The sequence below is a fragment of the Caenorhabditis remanei genome, chromosome I (genome assembly GCF_010183535.1).
Source record: "Caenorhabditis remanei strain PX506 chromosome I, whole genome shotgun sequence".
Lineage (NCBI taxonomy): Eukaryota > Metazoa > Nematoda > Chromadorea > Rhabditida > Rhabditidae > Caenorhabditis > Caenorhabditis remanei.
In genome coordinates this window covers 15805703-15827295 of record NC_071328.1, presented here as the reverse complement: position 1 = coordinate 15827295, position 21593 = coordinate 15805703, and the positions used below count along the sequence as shown (strand labels likewise).

Sequence of the window (21593 nt, the reverse complement as noted above, 5' to 3'; positions counted from 1 at the left end):
AAACCTTGTTTTTCGAATGAAAACTAAAAAAATCGCATTTTTTCACTAATAACGATTTTTGGTCAAAACAAAACTTAAAAATTATTAATTTTTAGTGTTTTTATGCAAAAACTTGATAAAAACCCCTATTTTCACTCTTAAAACCTCCAAAAAACCTAATTTTGACAACTGAAACCTATCAAAAACGTATTTTTAGACTGAAAATCTTAAAAATTGGTTTTTTTTTCATCTAAAAATGGTTTTTGCACAAAAAACCTCAAAAATCATCAATTTTAGCGTGTAGTTGGTAGTTTTTTTTACAAAAATAAGCATTTTGCTCGAAAAACTGCACTTTTTATCAAATTTTAACCAAAAAAACTCTGAAAAAACCCAATTTTCTTACCTAAAATAACGAAAAAGCGCATTTTTTTTCGTTTTTTAAATGTTTTTGCTCAAAAAACTTCAAAAATCATCAATTTTTACCGAAAAACTCTGGAAAAAACCCAATTTTTACACTTAAAACCTTCAAAAAAACCCCAATTTTCCGCATTTTTCTAGACGCCACTGCTACGGAATCGTCCGATGCGTAGAAGTGGACAAGAAATGTTCGAAACGTTTCATTCCCGATTTCATTCAATCGATGCAACACGTCGATTCGGAGAAAGTGATTGAAAACGTCTATAAAGTGTTGGTGTCCCTCCCAATTATGCTGAAATCCAGATGGGATATGTTGACGTTGTTGGCGAGCTCAAGAATGATTACACATCTGGATGATATACTGTTCAAGGAGGTAAAATTGGCTGGAAATCGAGTGAAAATCGTGAAAAAAACAGTCAGAATCGACCAAGAACTGTAATTTTCAGCCGAAAATTGAGCAGAAACAGTGCTGGCGCGCCTTGGGAGCGTTTTTCTCCTAGAAATCAGTGTTGTTGGGAATTCCGACTTCCGACTTCCGGATAAGAAATTTCACTTCCGACTTCCGTCATTACATAACGGTGAAATTTCGGAAAAGTAAATTTCGCAGAAATACATGGAAAAATGGTCTAAAAGGACAGAAAATAGGCTTTTCTTCAGTCTAAAACTAATTTTCCACTGATTTTCGCGAATTTTATTAACTTTTTCTAGGAGTTTTTGAATCTTTGCGAAAAATCTAATACCAACTTCCGACTTCCGACTTCCTACTTCCGGATAAGAACATTTTCACTTTCCAACATCTCTGCTAGAAATGTCGAATTTAGAAGATTTGACAGGCTGGAAATGAGAAAAATTGAGAATTTTTTTGCTTGAAAACGCTCCCGAGGCGCGTCAGTCAAAATTACTGTAGCAACAGTAACCTGAATCTTCGAATTCTGTCATTTCTCGATGTAAAACGCTTCCAAGGCGCGCCAGACCCCATTTTTCACCGTTTTTATTAATTTTTTGAGAATTTTCAACCAAAAAAATCAGTAAAATCAGTTTTTCCGCCATTTCTAGAAATAAAACGCGCCAACGGTACGCCATGCCCCCAATTTTGACGGTTTCAGATCCCATTGTCAGTCAAAATTCCCCGATATTCGAAAATCGTGAAAAATCGACTGAAAATTCCATTCTTTTTGGTCCAAAATCTTCAAAAACAGGCCAATATAGGTGCTGGCGCGCCTTTAGCGTGTTTTAGTTAGATGATATACTGCTCAAAGAGGTCAAACTGACTGGAAATCGTGAAAAATCCCGAAAAATTTCGTTTTTTTTGTCAAAAGCGGTCAAAAACTGACCAGAAAGGTTCTGGCGCGCCTTTAGCGCGTTGTCATCTTGGATATATCGGATTTCAAAGGTTTGACAGTCTGGAAATAAGAAAAATCGAAATTTTTGGCTAAAAATGAATAAAAATGGATAAAATCGGAAGTTTTGGTTGAAAATGACTGAAAATCGCATCAAACACTCCGAATATTGAGCGCTGAAACCGTAAAAATGAGCCAATAGACAATCTGGCGCGCCTTTTGCACGATTTAGTTTGATGATATACTGTAGAAGGAGGTAAAATTGACTGAAAATCGATAAAAATCGCAAAAAACCGTCATTTTCAGTTAAAAATTGAGCTGAAACCGTCAAAAAGAGACCAAAAATAGAGTCTGGCGCGCCTTTGGAGCGTTTTACATCTAGAAATATCAGATTGACCGTCTGAAAATAAAAATAGGATTTTTAGCTGAAAATTGACTGAAATTTCCGAAATTCCAGGTGATGTCGTGTGCTCCGGACCAAGATCTCGCCGCCCGCTGCTCCAGTATGGTTCTTCAGATGGCCTCGAATCCGAAGACGTCGGAAAGAGCGGCTGGAATTATTTATAGGTACTACTGTAGTTTTGATCCTAGGATCTAAATTTTAGGATCCGACTACTGTAGTTTTGATCCTGGGATCTAAATTTTAGGATTTGACTACTGTAGTTGTGATCCTAGGATCTATATTTTAGGATCCGATTACTGTAGTTTTGATCCTAGGATTTAAATTTTAGGATCCTATTACTGTAGCTTTGATCCTAGGATCTAAATTTCATGATCCGATTACTGTAGCTTTGATCCTAGGATCTAAACTTCAGGATCCGACTACTGTAGTTCAGATCCTATGATCTAGGATCCGAATACGGTAGTTTTGATCCTAAGATCTAGGATCCGGTTACTGTAGGTTTGATCCTAGGATCTAAAATTTAGAATCTGATTACTGTAGTTTTGATCCAAAAATGCCAAAAATCTCATTTCCAGAGGTCTCACCTCGCCAGTCTTCTCCGTCCGTAACAACGTACACCGTTCGTGGCTCTGTCGTCTCATCAATATGAAAAGTTCACTGAAATGTATCGAAACTATTCTGAATCTGTGTCGGACCGAAGTTTGTAAGGTAAATTGTGTTTTTTTAGTCAAGTTTCGATAAAATGGCTTAAAATCCATCATTTTTTCCAAAATTTTTGACGATTTTCAGTCATTTTTTGATCAATTTTCTTTCAGAATCAATCAAAAATGTGGCCGGTGGCATTCCGTGAAATTGCCGGACTCACTTGCGTCGATTTGGAATGGAAAGCGGTTTTGGAGGAGGAGCCGTACGATACACTCACTTTTGCACTTTTAGCCTATTTTGCTGTATTAATTGCATTGAAACATACGTCAAGTCAAGTACACATCAAATTGAAGTCTAATGATGAGGTTGTGCTGAGAGGTACGGCTGAAAATCGGCGAAAATTGGCGAAAATCAGCTGAAAATCGGCTGAAATTGGCTGAAAATCGGCTGAAATCGGCAAAAATTGGTTGAAAATCCGCTAAAATCGGTTGAAATCGGCTGAAAACTACAGTAGCCCGATCTTGAAATTTAGATCCTAGGATCAAAAGTACAGTAGTCGGATCCTATAATTTAGATCCTAGGATCAAAGCTACAGTAGTTGGATCCTAAAATTTAGATCCTGGGATCAAAACTACAGTAGTCGGATCCCGAAATTTAGTATCAAAAGATCAAAACTACAGTAGTCGGATCCGAGATCCTAGGATCAAAACTACAGTAGTCGGATCCTAATATTCAGATCCTAGGATCAAAACCACCGTAGTCGGATCCTAAAATTTTGACCCTTTGATCAAAACTACAGTAGTCGGATCCTAAAATACAGATCATAGGATCAAAACTACAGTAGCCGAATCCTGAAACTTGGATCCCAGGATCAAAACTACCATACTTGTCAAATGACGGGCCGGGCCCGTCAGGCCCGTCTTGTCAGGGATATGAAATTTTTGAGAAAAATTTTCAATTTTTTTTTTCAATTTTCAATTTTTCAGGCGGAAAAATTGACAAAAAGACACTCATATTATTCTATGAGAAAAGTCTGAGTTCATCTCAGTACACCTTAATCAAATTTGAAAAAAAAATTTGAAAAAAAATTGAAAAAAAAAATTGCCTCCAAAAAGACGGGCCTGACGGGCCGGGCCTGAAAAGCTTCGGCCCGGGCCGGGCCGGGCCTGACGTTTTGAAAAAAAAGCCCGGCCCGGCCCGGCCCGGCGCGGCCCTTGACAAGTATGAAAACTACAGTAGTCGAATCCTAAAATTTAGATCCTAGATCTCTAGCTACAGTAGTCGGATCCCAATATTGGGATCCCAGGATCAAAACTACCGTAGTCGGATCATAAACTTCAGATCCTAGGATCAAAACTACAGTAGTCGGATCATAAAATTTAGATTCTAGGATCAAAACTACCGTAGTCAGATCCTGAAATTCAGATCATAGGATTAAACCTACAGTAGTCGAATCCTAAAATTTAGATCCTAGGATCAAAACTACAGTAGTCGGATCCTGAAATTTTGATTCTAGGATCAAAACTACAGTAATCGGATCCTTGGATCAAAACTACAGTAGTCGAATCCTAAAATTTAGATCTTAGGATCCAAAACTACCGTAGTAGGATCCTGAAAATTTGATTCAAGAATCCAAAAATACAGTAGTCGGGTCCTGAAGTTTAGATCATAGGATCAAAACTACAGTAATCGGATCCTAAAATTTCGGATCAAAAATTTTTTCCTTGGAACAAAAAAAATTTCAAATTTTTTTCAGGGATCGAATATTTCGGCGCGGTGGCCGCAAAACAGGCGTTCATCGTGTGTTCCAAATACAAAATCTATCCGGAACCCCTTGAAAAAGCGATAATCTGTGAAATGTCGTCCAACCGTAACCCGGATATCTACGATATAATTGACGAGGAAATGGTGAAAAGTTTCAGTCGAGAGACGCAAATGCTCTTTACGAAAGAGAAATTGAAATATTTGATCGCCGAGCAGAAAAGTCATCAGGCGGAGATTAAGAAATTGGAGGCGAAAGGCGGAGAATTGGTCGCAAAACTCGATAAATTCTATCCGGCGGAAGATGATGGGTGTTGGAGGGTTGAGGTCAACTTGAATTCTGAATCCGCTGCGTTGAAGACGTTGAATAGGTTCCTGAAGATTCAGCGTGAGTGATTTTGACTGAAAATTGCTTAAAATCGCTAATTTTCACCTTAAAATAGCTGTAAACCGCTTAAAATCGCTCAAAATTGCTTATTTTTACCTAAAAATGACTGAAAATCGCTTATTTTTACCTGAAAATGGCTGAACATCGCAATTTTTACCTAAAAATGGCCCGAAATTGCTGAAAATCGCTCAAAATAGCTCTTTTTCACCTAAAAATAGCTGAAAATCGCTAATTTTCACCTAAAAATGGCTGAAAATCGCAATTTTAAACCTAAAAAATGGCTGAAAATCGCAATTTTTCACCTGAGAATGTCTGAAAATCGCTAATTTTTAACCTGAAAATGGCCCGAAATTGCTGAAAATCGTTCCAAATTGTCAAAAATAGTCTTAAAGTGGCTGAAAACTGAATTTTTTGCATTTTGAGCTACATTTTTTGAAGTTTTCACGCAAAAAGCTCTATTTTTAGCTGAAAAATGCGAAGTTTTGCAGATTTTAAGGTGGAAAACTAGGGTTTTGAGAGTTATAAAAGAAAAATTGGTTTTTGTCAAGTTTTTCACGTAAAAACGCAAAAAATTTATAATTTTTGAGGTTTTTTGTGCAAAAACTCCGTAGCTAAGCAAAAACTAGGTAGTGAAAATCATAAAAATGACGGTTTTTTCACATTTTGACATGTGGAACCCATAAAATCATATTCGTATCTGAAAATTCCTGAAAATTCGCTTTTTTTTTTTCACTAAAATTGAGTTTTTTGCCTGCAAAAACCTCAAAAATCACCAATTTTTAAAAAAATCCGGCATATTTTCAGACCCAACAGAGGAGTATCCATCAGTTGCGGCCGTCATGGAACACCTCTCTCGTCAGAATATCGACGAACGACTATTCTGTCAGAAAATGACGATAATCAATGATATTGTCAGACAACATTATAATGAGAGGAGATTCAGTCGAAAGACTTACTCGGAATTAGTTTTCACTATGATTACCAAAATTCCGTTGAGGGTGAGCGGGAATTTGAAAAAAAAATGACTGAGAATTAGAAAATTTCAGTGTTTTTCACATTTCTAGCGCTCAAAAATGACCATTTACAGCCGAAAATTGCTGAAATCCGTGATTTTTCAGCTTTTTTGAGTGAAAAGTTCTTTAAAAATGGGCGAAAATAGACTTTCAAGAGAAATTTTATCAAAAATGGCTGAAAATCCGTTATTTTTGGCAATTTTCCGAGTGTTTTCTAGCCTAAATTGTCTGAAATTGACTGAAAATCGAAAATTTAAGGTGGTTTTTCAGCGATTTTTCAGTTTTCTTGAGTGAAAATGTTGTATTTCTGATCTTTTTTCAGCCGTTTCTCAGTGAAAAATGTCTGAAAATTGCTCATTTTCAGCAATTTTCAGTGTGTGGTTGTCTGAAATCATTGAAATACGGAAAATCCGAATTTTCTGTGATTTTCTGCAATTTCGTATTACTCCTGAAAGCTGCTGAAAATGAACGATTTTCAGACATTTTCTCACTATGAAAATGAAGAATAACCAGCTGCTGAAATTCTCGATTTTCTGTGATTTCACCGAATTTTCCCAATTTTTCACTCAAAAAAGCTGTAAAATTGCTGAAAATGCCCCATTTTCAGTAAATTTCAGGCAAAAACTGCCAAAAATAGAGCATTTTCAGCCGTTTATGATAAAAGATATTGCTGAAATCCGTGATTTTTCAGCTTTTTGAGTGAAAAGTTTGTGAAAAATGGGCGAAAATAGACTTTCAAGAGAATCTTTATCAAAAATTGCTGAAAATCCTTTATTTTTGGCAATTTTCCGAGTGTTTTCTAGCCTAAATTGTCTGAAATTGACTGAAAATCGAAAATTTAAGGTGGTTTTTTCAGCGATTTTTCAGTTTTCTTGAGTGAAAATGTTGTATTTCTGATCTTTTTTCAGCCGTTTCTCAGTGAAAAATGTCTGAAAATTGCTCATTTTCAGCAATTTTCAGTGTGTGGTTGTCTGAAATCATTGAAATACGGAAAATCCGAATTTTCTGTGATTTTCAGCAATTTCAGACTACCAGACACTGAAAGCTGGTGAAAATGAACGATTTTCAGACATTTTCTCACTAGGAAAATGAAGAATAACCAGCTGCTGAAATTCTCGATTTTCTGTGATTTCACCGAATTTTCCCAATTTTTCACTCAAAAAAGCTGTAAAATTGCTGAAAATGCCCCATTTTCAGTAAATTTCAGGCAAAAACTGCCAAAAATAGAGCATTTTCAGCCGTTTATGATAAAAGATATTGCTGAAATCCGTGATTTTTCAGCTTTTTTGATGATAAGTTCAGAAAAATGGGAATTTCAAGAGGAACTTAATCAAAAATGGCTGAAAATGCTCAATTTTTGTCTAAAACTTACTTTATGTGGTTTTTCAGCGTTTTTTAATGAACAATGTCTGGAATTGCTGAAAGTAACTGAAAATCCTGAGTTTTACAAAATTTCCCCAACTTTTCACTAGAAAAAAAACGGAAAAATCGCTTAAAAATTGATAATTTTCAGACATTTTGGATAAACTATTTTGGGAATGCCTACTTTCGCCCATTTTCATCATTTTCACGAGTTTTGATCAATTTTTTTACCGAAAAAAAGCTGTAAAATTTCTGAAAATTTGCGAAATTTCAGTAAATTTCGGACATTTTTGGCTTGAAACGCTCTTTTCAATGATTCAAAGTATTTTCATCTAATTTTCTCAATTTTCACTCGAAAAAAGCGGTAAAATTTCTGAAAATCTGCGGAATGGATCATTTTCAACTAATTATCGCCGTTTTTGCACCAGAAACGCGTCAGAGGCGCGCCAGTTTCTATTTTGACAATTCTGGGCTCAATTTCAGCCAATTTCAGCCAGAATTCCTCATTTTTAAACAAGAAACGCATCTAATGTGCGTTAGATGACTAAATTCCACAATTTGGAATTTTTTGCTCGAATTGGTAAGCAAAATGATCCGCTTTTAGGCTGAAAATGGCTGAAATTGAGCCCAGAATTGTCGAAACAGAGGCTGGCGCGCCTCAGACGCGTTTTTGGTGCCAAATCGGCGTAATTCGGTTGAAAATCGGTTGAAAATGACCCAGAATTGGGTAGAAGAGAGAAAATTCGGACATCCGGACACACAGACAGACGGAAAAGTCCCTAGGAGATTTTTGGCTGGAATTGAACAAAACTGCATTCTCAAAACCCATTTTCACACAAGAAACGCGTCTAAGGTGCACCAGATTACTAAATTGAGACTTTTCCGTCTGTCTGTGTGTCCTGATGTCCAGATTTTCACGTTTCTAGCGATTTCTGGATCATTTTTAGTCAATTTTCAGCCTGATTCACTCTAAAAATGTATCTGAGGCGCGCCAGTTTCAATTTTGACAATTCTGGGCTCAATTTCAGCCGATTTTCAGTGAATTTCACTCAAAAAAGCTGTAAAATTGCTGAAAATGCCCCATTTTCAGTGAATTTCAGACAAAAACTGCCAAAAATAGAGCATTTTCAGCCATTTTACAAATATTCTTTTTGCAGGCAGTCGTCGACTACGTCGGGATGACAATCAAACTGGAATGCCTAAAAGAGATAATGCTTCGTGAGAAGATATTTCTAATGGCATGTAATTTGATGAAATTGGAAGACGAGAATGCTCGTCCCCTCTCACTTTTTCACTGTTTCATCTCAACTTGCTATGGAGAACCTGTCAAGATTACAGAAGTCTGGAATATTGTTAAAGATCTGAAATGTGGAATTAAAAAGAGAAAAATGGCTGAAATGTTGGCCAAAGTCGTGACGAGCAATGAGATTCAAGTTGGTAAGGGATTTGAGGCGATTTCAGCGATTTTACGGCTTTTTTCGAGCAAAAATGACTGAAAATGGGCTGAAAATGAGCCCAGAATTGTCAAATTTGAAACTGGCGCGCCTCTGACGCGTTTCTGGTTCAAAAACGGCGATAATTGGCTGAAAATTACCAAAAATCGCCAGAAACGCAAAAATTTTGGACATCCGGACAGACAGACAGACGGAAAAGTCTCAAATAGTGAAATTTGGTGATCTGGCGCACCTCCGACGCGTTTTTGGGAACGGTGGCTGAAATGGGATAAAATTGACGCCAGAATTGTCAAAAAAGGCATTTCTGACTGCAAATTGGCTGAAATTCACAATAAATCGAGTCTGGCGCGTCTCGGACGCAGTTTTATTTTGAAAATATGCTGAAAATCGCTTAAAATAGCACCTTAGACGCGTTTTTAAAACGTTTTTCTGGCTGAAAATTAGCTAAAAATGACCCAGAAATTACTAGAAAAGCGGAAAACTGATAACTGGCGCGTCTTTGACGCATTTTTACCTGGAAAGTTTTTTTAAGGCAAAAATGACTTAAAACTCGCTGAAAATAGGTGGAAATTACTGAAAATGGACTGAAAATGATCCCAGAAGTGTCAAAGTTGCAACTGGCGCTCCTCTGACGCGTTTCTGGTTAAAAAACGGCGTTATTCGGTTGAAAATGAACCAGAAATCGGTGTGAACGCGAAATTTTGGACATCCAGACATACAGACCGACGGAAGTCATTTTCAACGATTTTTCTGTACAAATTGACCAAAATTATCTTTAAATTGGCCGAAATACTCAATTTTTTAACATCTGGCGTGCCTTTGACGCATTTTTGCTTTTAGTGGAACAAACCGTACTCCATAGCTGGAAATGACCTAAAAATGCTATAAAACTGTCAAAAAATGAGCAAAAATAGCTCAAAATAGGTCGAAAAAATGCAATTTCATGCGAAAATCATGGATTTCGGACGAATTTTATGCGATTTTCGTCATTTTTCAATAGTTTTCCCTTCATTAACCACAAATTCACTGAAAGTCTTGGATTTGAAAAAAATCAAGATTTTAGGCTTAAAATTGGCTGAAAATGATCCAAAAATCGCTAGAAAAGCGAACATCCAGACACGCAGAAAGACGAAAAAGTCCAAAGAGTGAAATTTGATGATCTGGCGCACCTTAGACGCGTTTTTTGCGTAAAAATGGTTGTTGAGAATGCGGAGAGAGTTCAGCATATTTTCAGCCAGAAGTCTCAATTTTCATACAAGAAACGCGTCTAAGGAACGCCAGTTCACCAAATTTAACCGTTTCGGGACTTTTCCGTGTGTCTGTGTGTCCGGATGTCCGGATTTTTGCTTTTCTAGCGATTTCTGCGTCATTTTCAACCAAATATCGTAGATTTTGGGCCAGAAACGCGTCTGAGACGCGCCAGTTTCTATTTTGACAATTCTGGGTTCAATTTCAGCCCATTTTCAGTGAATTTCCGGTTATTGAAGGGAAAATTATGGAAAAATGACTAAAAATTGCATAAAATTTGATGGAAATTCATAATAGTATTAAATAACCTGAAATTTCCCCATTTTCAGAAATCGAAGACCTCCATGATATGGTATTGTGTTGTTTGGGTATTCATCCACAACGATTCGACATTGAATCCACTCAATTATACGTGGCCGCCCTCTCGAAACTTCTGGATTTCCGAAATGAGACGGAACGGATTCTGTTGTTTGAGGCGATTGCGACGACACCCACTATTCTGGAATTGGTAAGCGAAATGGTTCAAAAACGGCAATATTCGTGTTGAAAAATCGGCTGAAAATTGGCTGAAAATGACCCTGAAATCGCTCAAAATGCGAAAATCTGGATATCCGGACACACAGACAGACGGAAAAGTCCCGAAATTGATGGCGCGTCTTAGGCACGTTTTTCGTGTAAAAATGTGCATTTCTGGCCGGAACTGAACTGAAACGCGTCTAAGGTGCGCCAGAGAAAATGACTTAAAATGCGGTTAAAATAGGTGGAAGTGAGTGAAATTTGGTTGAAAATTGGCTGAAATTGAGCTGGCGCGCCTTAGACGCGTTTCTTGTCTAAAAATAAGCATTTATGGCTGAAAATTGGCTGAAAATGACCCCCAAATCGCTCAAAATGCGAAAATCTGGATATCCGGACACACAGACAGATGGATATGTCCCAAGAATTGACAATCTGGCGCACCTTAGACGCGTTTTTTTTGTGTAAAAGTAGGATATCTGGACACACAGACAGACGACTGGCATTTTTTGCGATTTTATCTCAAAAATCCGCATTTTTATCTGAAAATTTGAAAATTCGTTGAAAATTCAAGAAATCACTCGATTTTTTGACCTTTTCAACGATTTTTCTGTAAAAATTGACTAAAAATAGCTCAAAATTTGCCAAAATAATCAATGTTGTGAAATCTGGCGCACGTTCGACGCGTTTTCGCAAGTACTGAGCTCAAAATAGCGAAACACGGCAATATTCAGTTAAAAATGACCCGGAAACCGTTGCAAACGGGAAAATCTGGACATCCGGACACACAGACAGACGGAAAAGTCACAAGAGTCGGCAATCTGGCGCACCTTATCCGCGTTTCTTGTGTTAAAATGGGGATTTTTGGCTGGAACTGAGCTCAAAATCCATTTTTACACAAGAACGCGTCTAAGGTGCGCCAGATTGCCGACTCTTGTGACTTTTCCGTCTGTCTGTGTGTCCGGATGTCCGGATTTTTGCTTTTATAGCAACTCTGGGGTTATTTTCAGCAAATTTTCAACTTATTTTTAGACAAGAAACGCGTCTAAGGCGCGCCAGCTCAATTTCAGCCAATTTTCAACCAAATTTCACTAACTTTCACCTATTTTAAGCGTATTTTAAGTCATTTTCTCTGGCGCACCTTAGACGCGTTTCTGTTCAGTTCCGGCCAGAAATTCACATTTTTACACGAAAAACGCGCCTAAGACGCGCCAGATCATCAATTTCGGGACTTTTCCGTCTGTCTGTGTGTCCGGATATCCAGATTATCGCGTTTCTAGCGATTTCTGGGTCATTTTCAGCCGAATATTGCCGTTTTTTGCACCAAAAACGCGTCCGAGGCGCGCCAGTTTTGATTTTGACAATTCTGGGCTCAATTTCAGCCGATTTTCAGTGAATTTCGGCTTATGAAGTGGAAAACTTTGAAAAAATGATTAAAAATTTCATAAATTAGGAAAGAAGTAAAAATTTGATCAATTTCAATGGTTTTTACTCAATTTTTGCGATTTTTGGGTTGTTTTTAACGATTTTTAGTCATTTTTAGCAATTTTTTGGTCATTTTCAGTCTAAAAATTCGCATTTTTTTCAGATCCAAGACATTCTATGCCACCCGGCGGCGTCATTCTCGAACTCAGCCTTCCAAATGGTTCTCTATTTCTTCACTCGTTTCCACGTCGGCGCCCTCCAATTCTATCCGGAATCCCATCTTCGTACCATCGCTCAAATCGTCAATTTCTGTCACTGGTCGATTCGAAAATTCGCCGGAGAACCAATGATTCTGAGTATCGCAATCGACGCCATTTGCGGATATCTTCCGTGGAGTTATTTGAGAGAAAAAGCACTTTTGAACGATGGAGGAGCCGATGAGTTGGAGGATCCTGTTGAGAAATTGATTGTCAAAAATTTGAGACATAATCGATATTGGTAAGCGATTTTAGAGAGGAAATCGGCTGAAAATTGGCTGAAATTGACTAAAATTCACTATACATGGAGTCTGGCGCGCCTTAGACACGCTTTTAGGCTGAAAATCGGCTGAAATTGAGCCCAGAATTGTCAAAATAGAAACTGGCGCGCCTTAGACGCGTTTTTGGTGCAAAACTGGCGATATTCGGTCGAAAATTGGCTAAAAATGACCGAAGAATCGCTAGATAAGCGAACATCCGGATATCCGGACACACAGACGGACGGAAAAGTCTCAAATAGTGAAATCTGGTGATCTAGCGCACCTCCGACGCGTTTTTGGGAAAAGTGGCTGAAATGGGATAAAATTGACGCCAGAATTGTCACATTTCTGACTACAAATTGGCTGAAATTCACAATATATCGAGTCTGGCGCGTATCGGACGCGATTTCAGGCTGAAAATATGCTGAAAATCGCTTAAAATAGGTGGAAATGAGTGAAAATTGGCTGAAATTTATCCCAGAATTGTTAAAAAGAGAAACTGGCGCACCTCAGACGCGTTTCTGGTGCAAAACTGGCGATATTCGGTTGAAAATCGGTTGAAAATGACCCAGAATTGGGTAGAAGAGAGAAAATTCGGACATCCGGACACACAGACAGACGGAAAAGTCCCTAGTTTTGGAATATGGTAATCTGGCGCACCTTACACGCGTTTCTTGTTAAAAATGACCTCCAAATGAAAATGACCCCCAAATCGCTAGAAACTCGAAAATCTGGACATCCGGACACACAGACAGACAGAAAAGTCCCAAATTGTGAAATTTGGTGATCTGGCGCACCTTAGACGCGTTTTTTGTTGAAAAATGGGGTTTTCTGGGCTAAAATCGGCTGAAAATTATCTAGAAATAGCTTGCGTTTTCAGTTTGCAAACGGACATCCGGACACATAGAAATACAGATTTTCTAAAAAAAATTGCCTTTTTTAGTCTTAAAAATCCGCGCAAAAATTAAAGAAATCGCTGGATTTCAGACATTTTCAGCTATTTAAAAAAATCGAATAAAAAGAAAATCTGGCGCACCTTTGACGCGTTTTTGCTTTCAGTTAAAGAACCATGCCCCATAGCTAAAAATGGACTACAAATGCTATAAAACTGTCTAAAGTTTGCGAAAATCTCTGAAATCGGGACATCCGGACGCACCCGCATCCAAATATTTCTTCCAGCGTGCTGCTCGCCGAGCACGACAAAGAGGACAAAATGATGACGGTGGAGGATTTCGAGCAGCTGCCGCAAGCTCAATTCATTGTTGAAATTCTCAAAAATAAGGATAAGGGACAAGGTATTTGGTGTTGAATCCAGAAAAATAAACATTTTCAGCGATTTTTCACTCAAAAATGGGGAAAAATCGTTATTTTTGAGCGGTGGCCGAGTTTTTGCATTTTTGGATTTCTAGGCCACCTGGTGAAATTCGTCGGAATTGGTTAAAAACAGTTGTTTTAAGCCGCTTTTCATACAAAAAATTGATAAAAATCAGCGTTTTTGAGCCGTGGCCTAACTTTTGCAAAACCTAGACCACTTTTGGATTTCTAGGCCACCGGCTGAAATTCTTCAGAAATGGTGAAAAAGACCAGTTTTGATCGATTTTGATCAATTTTTCATTTAAAATAAAGTGATGAAAATATTTTTTTATTGAGTGGTGGCCTAGAAAACCAAAAATGCAAAAGTTAGGCCACCGCTTAAAAATGACGGTTTTCCTTCATTTTTGAGTGAAAAATGCCTTAAAATCGCTGAAAACTATCGTTTCTCAGCGTTTCTGGTGAATTTTACTTGGTGGCCTAGAAAACCAAAAATGCAAAAGTTAGGCCACCGCTTAAAAATGACGATTTTCCGTCGTTTTTGAGTTAAAATTGGCTCAAAATGGCTGATTTGCAAAAGCTAGGCCATCGGAGCAAAAGTTAGGCCACTCTATGTCTCTTACGAGTTCATGGCCTAACTTTTGCGAAACCTAGGCCACCGAGTCGCGCAATTCCTCTTCCATTTTTGCAGACCAATTGAACATTTTGGCGCGAAAATTGGCGACAATGGTGCCAAATTCGAAGGCGTTCGAAGAGATTCACGCGGTTTGGCTCGCCTACGGACTCCTCTCGGACAAGGCGTTGGAGTTGATTGATGAGGCCGAGAAGTTTAAGGATACGGGTAAGATTTTCAGAGATTTTCAGAGATTTCAAGCTTGTAGTTAGCTATTCAGGCATGTTTCAGGTCTTTTTTAGGCGGAAATTGAGTATTTTCAAGGATTTTAGGGTTGTAGAGTAGGATAGGCCGGGTTTTAGGCATTTCAGGCTGAAATTTTGATTTTAGGCTTTTTCTAGGCTTTTTAGGCCTGTCAGTTTCGAATTCAGGCGTTTCAGGCAATTCGGGCCCGGTTTTAGACTTTCCGTAAGTGGTTTTAGGCACTTAAAGACTGAAATTTATCTAATTTTAGTTTAGGTTTTTTTTTAGGCTCTTCAGGACTGTCAGTCTCGAATTTCAGTCTTTTAGGCTCAAATTTAGGCTTTTCAGGACTCACAGGCAAAAATTAGGCTCTGATTTCACCCTTTTTAGACTCGAAAATCTGAATTTACTTATGAACAGCCTAAAACCAGGCATGACTAGCCTGAAAAGCATGAATACGAGCCTGAATTGCCTGAATTTGAGCCTGACAGGCCTGAATACAAGCCTGAATTGCCTGAATTCGAGCCTGACAGGCCTGAATACGAGCCTGAATTGCCTGAATTCGAGCCTGACAGGCCTGAATTGCCTGAATACGAGCCTGACAGGCCTGAAAAGCCTAAATTACGAATAGCTGAATTTCAGCTCACAGACAGACGGAAAAGTCCCGGAATTGTAGAATTTAGTGAGCTGGCGCGCCTTAGACGCTGTTTTCGTACAAAAAATGAGGATTTCTGGCTGAAAATTGACTGAAATTTAGCATTTTTGTCTCAAAAATTCTCAAACAATATCAAAAAAGTTTCAGAAAAGACTGGAAAAAGCGTAACCCGTCTCGAACTTTGATGGACGCTCTCGTCGACGTCGGCGCCGGATTCCACACGTCCGTCTCGGATCTCCGAATGGCAAACTCGTGGTTGGACAAGGGACTCGGCAAAATTCAAATTCTAACGGATCGAGAGTTTTGTCTCGACGATTGTCCTCCGTAGGCGATGGATTTTTCATTGATTTTTATTATTTCATTCGGTGGTTTTTTGATCTATTTCGGTCTCGGTATCTCTCTCTTTCCCTCTATTTCTAATTTTGACATATTTTGGTGTATTTTGGCTCATTTTAACGTTCAAAAAAGCATTTATTCACCCCAAATATTCGATTACCTGAAAAAAAGCGCGAAATTTGACCCCGGAAAAGTGGAATTTCAAAAAATTGTTGAAATGGAGCCGTGTACTCCTCGTGGACAAGTTGGGGGAAATTGGTTTTTTAGCGGTTTCGACTGTTTATCATTGGCGGTAGAGTCTGGAAAATGGTTTCGTTGGAAAAAGCGCGAAATTTGACCCCGAAAAAGTGGAATTTCAGAAAATTGTTGAAATGGAGCTGTGTACTCCTCGTGGACAAGTTGGGGGAAATTGGTTTTTTGCTGGTTTTGGCGGTTTTGAAGGATTTTCATGGGTGATTTCTATCATTGAAAGAATCAGCATGTCTGAAAATACCTATACACCGATTTTATAAAAGTTCTAAAAAAAATTTGCGGTGAACTCCTCGTGGACAAGTTGGGGGAATTTTTTAAACGTTTTTTTGGCGGTTTTGAAGCATTAATTTATTTATTTATTCACATAGAATTACAAAAAAAAAGAAGAAAAAGAAAATATATGAAAAAGAATTACAACGGATTTAGCTGATAATGGTGGAATTCTACATGTTCCTCTCAACCGGTTGCATTCGTCAATGGCTGCGCCCACAAAAAGTATCTATTTACTAAGAATCAATGCTAAAAGTAAAATTTCAATGATAAGCATCCAACTTCAGCTATGGTAAATCCCGAAGGACCCGACCCACCAGCATCCGCCAAATAACCAATCATGACGAAACGTCCAAAAATATCTATTTACTAAGAATCTATGCTAAAAGTAAATTCACGATGATAATAATTCAACATCGGGTTATAGTAGGTCCCGAAAAGGTCGTGCTGCGAAATTGTTACGTGGCCGAATCAAACATTTGTTCAATGTGAGTCCTTGAGCTTTATGAACCGTTGCTCCATAAGAGACGACTGATAGGAACTGACTACGCGTCATCATCTCATCTCTTTGGCGAAACAACGCAAGCTCACGTTTGATCGGAAATGGATGATCACGATCGTCAAAACGCACATGAATCCAATCAACTGCTGCTACACCATCGCTGTTCATGGTCACGACTCCAGTAGCAGAGCCCTCAGCAACGGACACGGATTGATGTGACAGCAAGATCTGTCTTCTGGAAAAAGCTTTTTAAACTTGGCCTAAAATCATAGTGACAAAAATGGCTCCGGGACATTTCGCCACCAGACGTTTCGCCACCGATTTTCGGAAAATTTCCAAACCTTTATGGGGAGAAAAACATATCACTAGCATGCGCTGACATTGCTGATTAAGGCGATATGTTTTTCTCCCCATAAAGGTTTGGAAGTTTTCCGAAAATTGGTGGCGAAGCGTCTGGTGGAGAAATGTCCCGGAGCAACAAAAATAATACAGTGACCAAGGTACACTGTTCATACTTGATGTTTGGTCAGTGTAACCAATTGAAATCAATTGTATAAAACTCACAATTCACAAAAAATCAATAATATCCATAGTTGTCGACCGAACCATCCAGTAGGTAGTCTTAGGTTTAGTTACCCTGAAAAATAGAAAATATATAAGTTAATCAAACAAAAATCGATAAATTGAAGAAAAATACAAAAAGAAGAGCGATAAAAGAGGAATGAGACCAACTGTTATCTACATAGGTCCCCTTAATGGCTCTAGTCATCTGCGTCTCTCTCATTAAACACTATTTTCATGTTTACTTGACCTAGAGAGAGCAAATGGAACGTAAATGCGATATGAGTACACTGATGACGTCACAGTACTCCTGGAGACAGATTAGGGGTCGTGGGATACCTAACCTACCTCTGTAATCCCTATTAGGTACTCCTGGTAAATCCGGGAGACGTTTCGAAACAAGAAACTATGAAATTTGTACACTAAAGTCGAAAATAATCATTTTAAATATTTCCCATCCGCCGGTGGCTGACCACTCACTCAAAGTTCGGCCCGTGGACGCGGAGTGGGTCTCGACGCGACTACCGTAGTATACAACTTTTAAATGGCTAAAGCACGGTCAAGAGCCGCCGTAAATCGAAATTCCGCAACGAGACCCACTCCGCGTCCCCGGGTCGAACTTTGATCGAGTGGTCAGCCACCGGCGGATGGGTAATAATGATGTTGATGTCGAGGTGCGGTTTTGGAACGTCAAGGTTGCCAAATGTCATTTCACAATGTGCCCTCTTGCAAAACAGTAAAAAAACCTTTGAGAACGTTCTTAGGGATCCATCTTTCTACAGGACAGGTGGTGGTGACATCATATTTGCTAATCCTGACACAGGTCGGTGCTAATTGAGAGTAGGGACCAATCCTAAGTAAGAAGAGAGGCAAATGTTATGTACCTAACAGAGTTGTGCGGAATTCCGACTTCCTTTTTCAATATTTTATTTCCGACTTCCGACTTCCAGTTTAAAGAAAATCACTTCCGCACAACTCTGGTACCTAATCTTCGAGACATTCATTTGCGGCGAAGGCACGCCAGCCTGTTCTATATATGCATTTTAGCAGACTTGTCAAAAATTGGGCCGGCCCGGTCGGCCCGAATTCAAAAATGGGTAGCCATTATTACAAATTTTTTTTTGAAATTTTTCAAAAAAAAAAGAGTAAAAATGCTCAAATTATCATACATGTTCACATTTTGATTCAATTTTAAATGTTTTTTCCAAAACTATACTTTTTTTCAAAAAAGTTCAAAAAATTTCCAAAAAAGTGTTCAAAAACACAAAGCGTTTTGAAAAAATGTTTCAAAACGGGCCGAGCGGGCGGGCCGGGCCGAGATTTTTCCTGATTTTGGCCCGGCCCGGCCCGTGACAAGTCTGCATTTTAGCGCCGCAAGCACCCCAGACAGTTGTAGATAATCATTCTAGCGTAGCAGACATGTCACGGCACGCCAGCTCATGGATTAAAAATAGGGAAGGCAGCGGAGGACTAAAATCTTCTCCTCCTGCTCCTCGATCCGAAAAATCTCTTCTGGCCAAGCAAAGAAACCTTCGAGAACGTTCTTAGGCATTCCCATCTACAGAACAGATGGTGGTGACAGGTGATAATTGAGAATGGGACCAATCTAAGAAGGCATCTGAGCAGGTGGATGGTATGTACCTAACCTACAAGACGTATTATAGCTGGATCATTGTAGAAATGAAATGCGAGGGCTACAAAACTACGCCGACAACGTTACACTGACAAAAATACAGTAACTTTGATTTTAAAGGCATATCCCAAAAGTGGGCGGAGCTAGCACAAAGTTATCAAGTACAAAAATGTAGATATGATAATGCGCTACCAAACTGGCATAATAGGTATTTTCAAATTGGTCGGAAAACTATTTCGTAGCGTGCAATTAAAGTTTACACTGACCAGCTATCTTTAAAGGCGCACATCTATAAAGTGGGCGGAAATATGAAGATAATTCTTGGATTCTAAGTGTCTGAAACCATTCTCTGCAATTAACAACTTTTGAAATCGAAGGCACTTTATTACTAATTATTTATTAAAAAGGCAAAAACATCACATTTTCATATAGAACGGAATTATCTACTCCAACAACGATTCCACGATCGTTGAACTTGAAATCAACTTGGGACATGAAACTAGGATAGTTACACTGACCAAAATACAGTGACCAATTAATGTACAAAGTTACACTGACAATTTACAGAAGTTCAATATTTTTATTCAAAGCCAAAATTACAGTAAGAAACCAAAACATTATGGTTCAACTTGTGCATGGAAACATCCATCCAAGCAGTACACCAATACCCGGCTTCCATCGCGCCTCTTGACACGAAAACACTCATTTGGTTGGAATTTTTGAATTCTGAAATTGTATAGTTACAGTATAAGGCCTGAGTAGGCTACTGTAACTTACTCATCATCCTTGATTCTTGCTTGTCTCACTATTTCTGCATCCAGTAACCTAACCACCTCTGGTAGATAAAATTGGTGCCAGTCGCTTTTCAATTCCAAGTGTCTGAGTTCATCCTTAGCAGTCCACTGTCTCAGAAATGAATTTAATGATTTCAAATAGTCGAAATCAGTGTTGAAATCAACATTGCTTATAAAATCAGACTTCGACTGCATCATGGTACAAAGATCAACTGGATTGAAAGATATGGGATTTTCAATCACAAGTTTTCCCACTTTAATATGATTTAAATGACATCGAGTCGGGGATGGCAAGATAACCAATTGCGCTCCGTTGCACAATTCAAGAAGACCATCGTTTGGATCATTAAAGGAGATATTCTCTGGTAGTTTGATATCTCCAAGTGATAGTCCCAGTGATTTCACATATCCAATTGCCAGCATCACGTCTTGCTCAACGCTCCACCCGAAATCGAATGAAACGGTTTTGAGATCAAAAAAATTGATTCAGAGAATCAATTAATTTTTGATATTCATAAAACACTTGATTGGAATTTGAAAACTGGAATTCGGAGGTCCAGTTATCTCCGGTTAGTAAGATATGGCTGAATGATGAGTCGCGGAGAGCGCAGAGCTTGATGTCGAGACGAATTCGTTGGGAGAGATGGGTGACAATGATTTTGGTTTTTTGAGAAGTTTGGGTGAGGGAGATTTTGGAAAATGTTAGAAATAAAATAGACTGACAAAGTTTACGCTCATTCCCCTTAAAGACTTTATAGATGCCTGCGGCGCTAGAATCCATGAGCTGGCGCGCCTTCAGCGCAGACATGTCTGCGACGCTAGAACGCATATCTACAACTGTCTGGGGTGCCTGCGGCGCTAGAATGCACATACCAGAGCTGTGCGGAATTCCTTCTTCCTTCTTCCTTCTTCCTTCTTCCGGCCATTTTTTCACTTCCTTCTTCCTTTTTCCTTCTTCTTTTTGCAAAATTGTATTCCTTCTTCCTTCTTCCTTCTTCCGTTGAAATTGTTTGCCACTTCCGACTTCCGTGTTAAAAGTTCACAAAAATTTTGTAATTTTCGACGGAATTTCAGCGGAGTTTTGGTGATTTTTAATGGAATTTTGTATGCAAAACAACGCCAAAATTGGTTTTCAGGGATGGCTAGAAAATTTTTTCCTCAAATTTGTCATTTTCAAAATTAACTTCCGACTTCCGGGTTCGGACCCAACTTCCTTCTTCCTTCTTCCGGGCTTTTTTCACTTCCTTCTTCCTTGTTCCTTCTTCCTTTTTGAAAATTGTCGTTCCTTCTTCCTTTTTGGAAATGTTATTCCTTCTTCCTTCGTCCTTCTTCCTTTTTTGAAAATTTTACTTCCGCACAGCTCTGGCACATACTAAACAGTCGGGCGCGCCTTCGGCGCAAGTAGATGTGCCGCTATAGCGACTACCATCTGTCCTGTAGGTGAGAATGCCTAAGAACGTTCTCGAAGGTTTCTTTGCTTGGCCAGAAAAGATTTTTCGGATCGAGGAGCAGGGGGAGAAGATTTTAGTCCTCCGCCGGTTAACTAATCTAACCGTGCGGCACGTAGTCTATAAGCTCCGCCCACTTTCTGCGGCACAGTCTCTAGCTAAGAATCAATAACGTCTTTGCTCTCCCTCTTTGCCTTGTCTGAGAACATATTCTGTTAAAGTGTGAGGCCCAAAGTCTGGGTAGGCAGGCACAATTCATTATATACTGTGGCAATTGTGTTTTAATGATAACCGTGACGGATTACCGTACATAGACGGGCTGCCAATTATAAAATATTTATTCTAATAAATGACACTACCGCAATTAAAAAGTTAATTAGTACTTAACGACCGAACCGTCGTTGATTTCGACACTGGATTAATTTTGAAATAGGGATGTGTCCAATAGAAATAACAAGACACAATATTCACTCGACAATCCAGAACAATCGGTCGGATGAGTATAACATA

At 38.8% G+C, this 21593-nt stretch overlaps 2 protein-coding genes across 2 annotated transcripts; one reads left to right on the top strand and one right to left on the bottom strand.

Annotated features, from left to right (window-relative positions):
• Positions 1 to 619: 619 nt before the first annotated feature.
• GCK72_003365 (uncharacterized protein) lies at positions 620 to 15615 on the top strand (the record flags this gene model as incomplete). Its single annotated transcript, XM_053724006.1, has 13 exons — positions 620 to 769; positions 2194 to 2303; positions 2715 to 2847; positions 2955 to 3162; positions 4541 to 4933; positions 5738 to 5931; positions 8466 to 8745; positions 10340 to 10518; positions 12112 to 12446; positions 13645 to 13760; positions 14468 to 14617; positions 14821 to 14857; positions 15435 to 15615. 13 exons carry the CDS (start codon positions 620 to 622, stop codon positions 15613 to 15615), a joined length of 2466 nt encoding a protein of 821 aa, XP_053592651.1.
• Positions 15054 to 20058, bottom strand: GCK72_003364 (uncharacterized protein; the record flags this gene model as incomplete). Its single annotated transcript, XM_053724005.1, has 3 exons — positions 15054 to 15239; positions 16657 to 16882; positions 19619 to 20058. 3 exons carry the CDS (start codon positions 20056 to 20058, stop codon positions 15054 to 15056), a joined length of 852 nt encoding a protein of 283 aa, XP_053592650.1.
• Positions 20059 to 21593: the final 1535 nt, after the last annotated feature.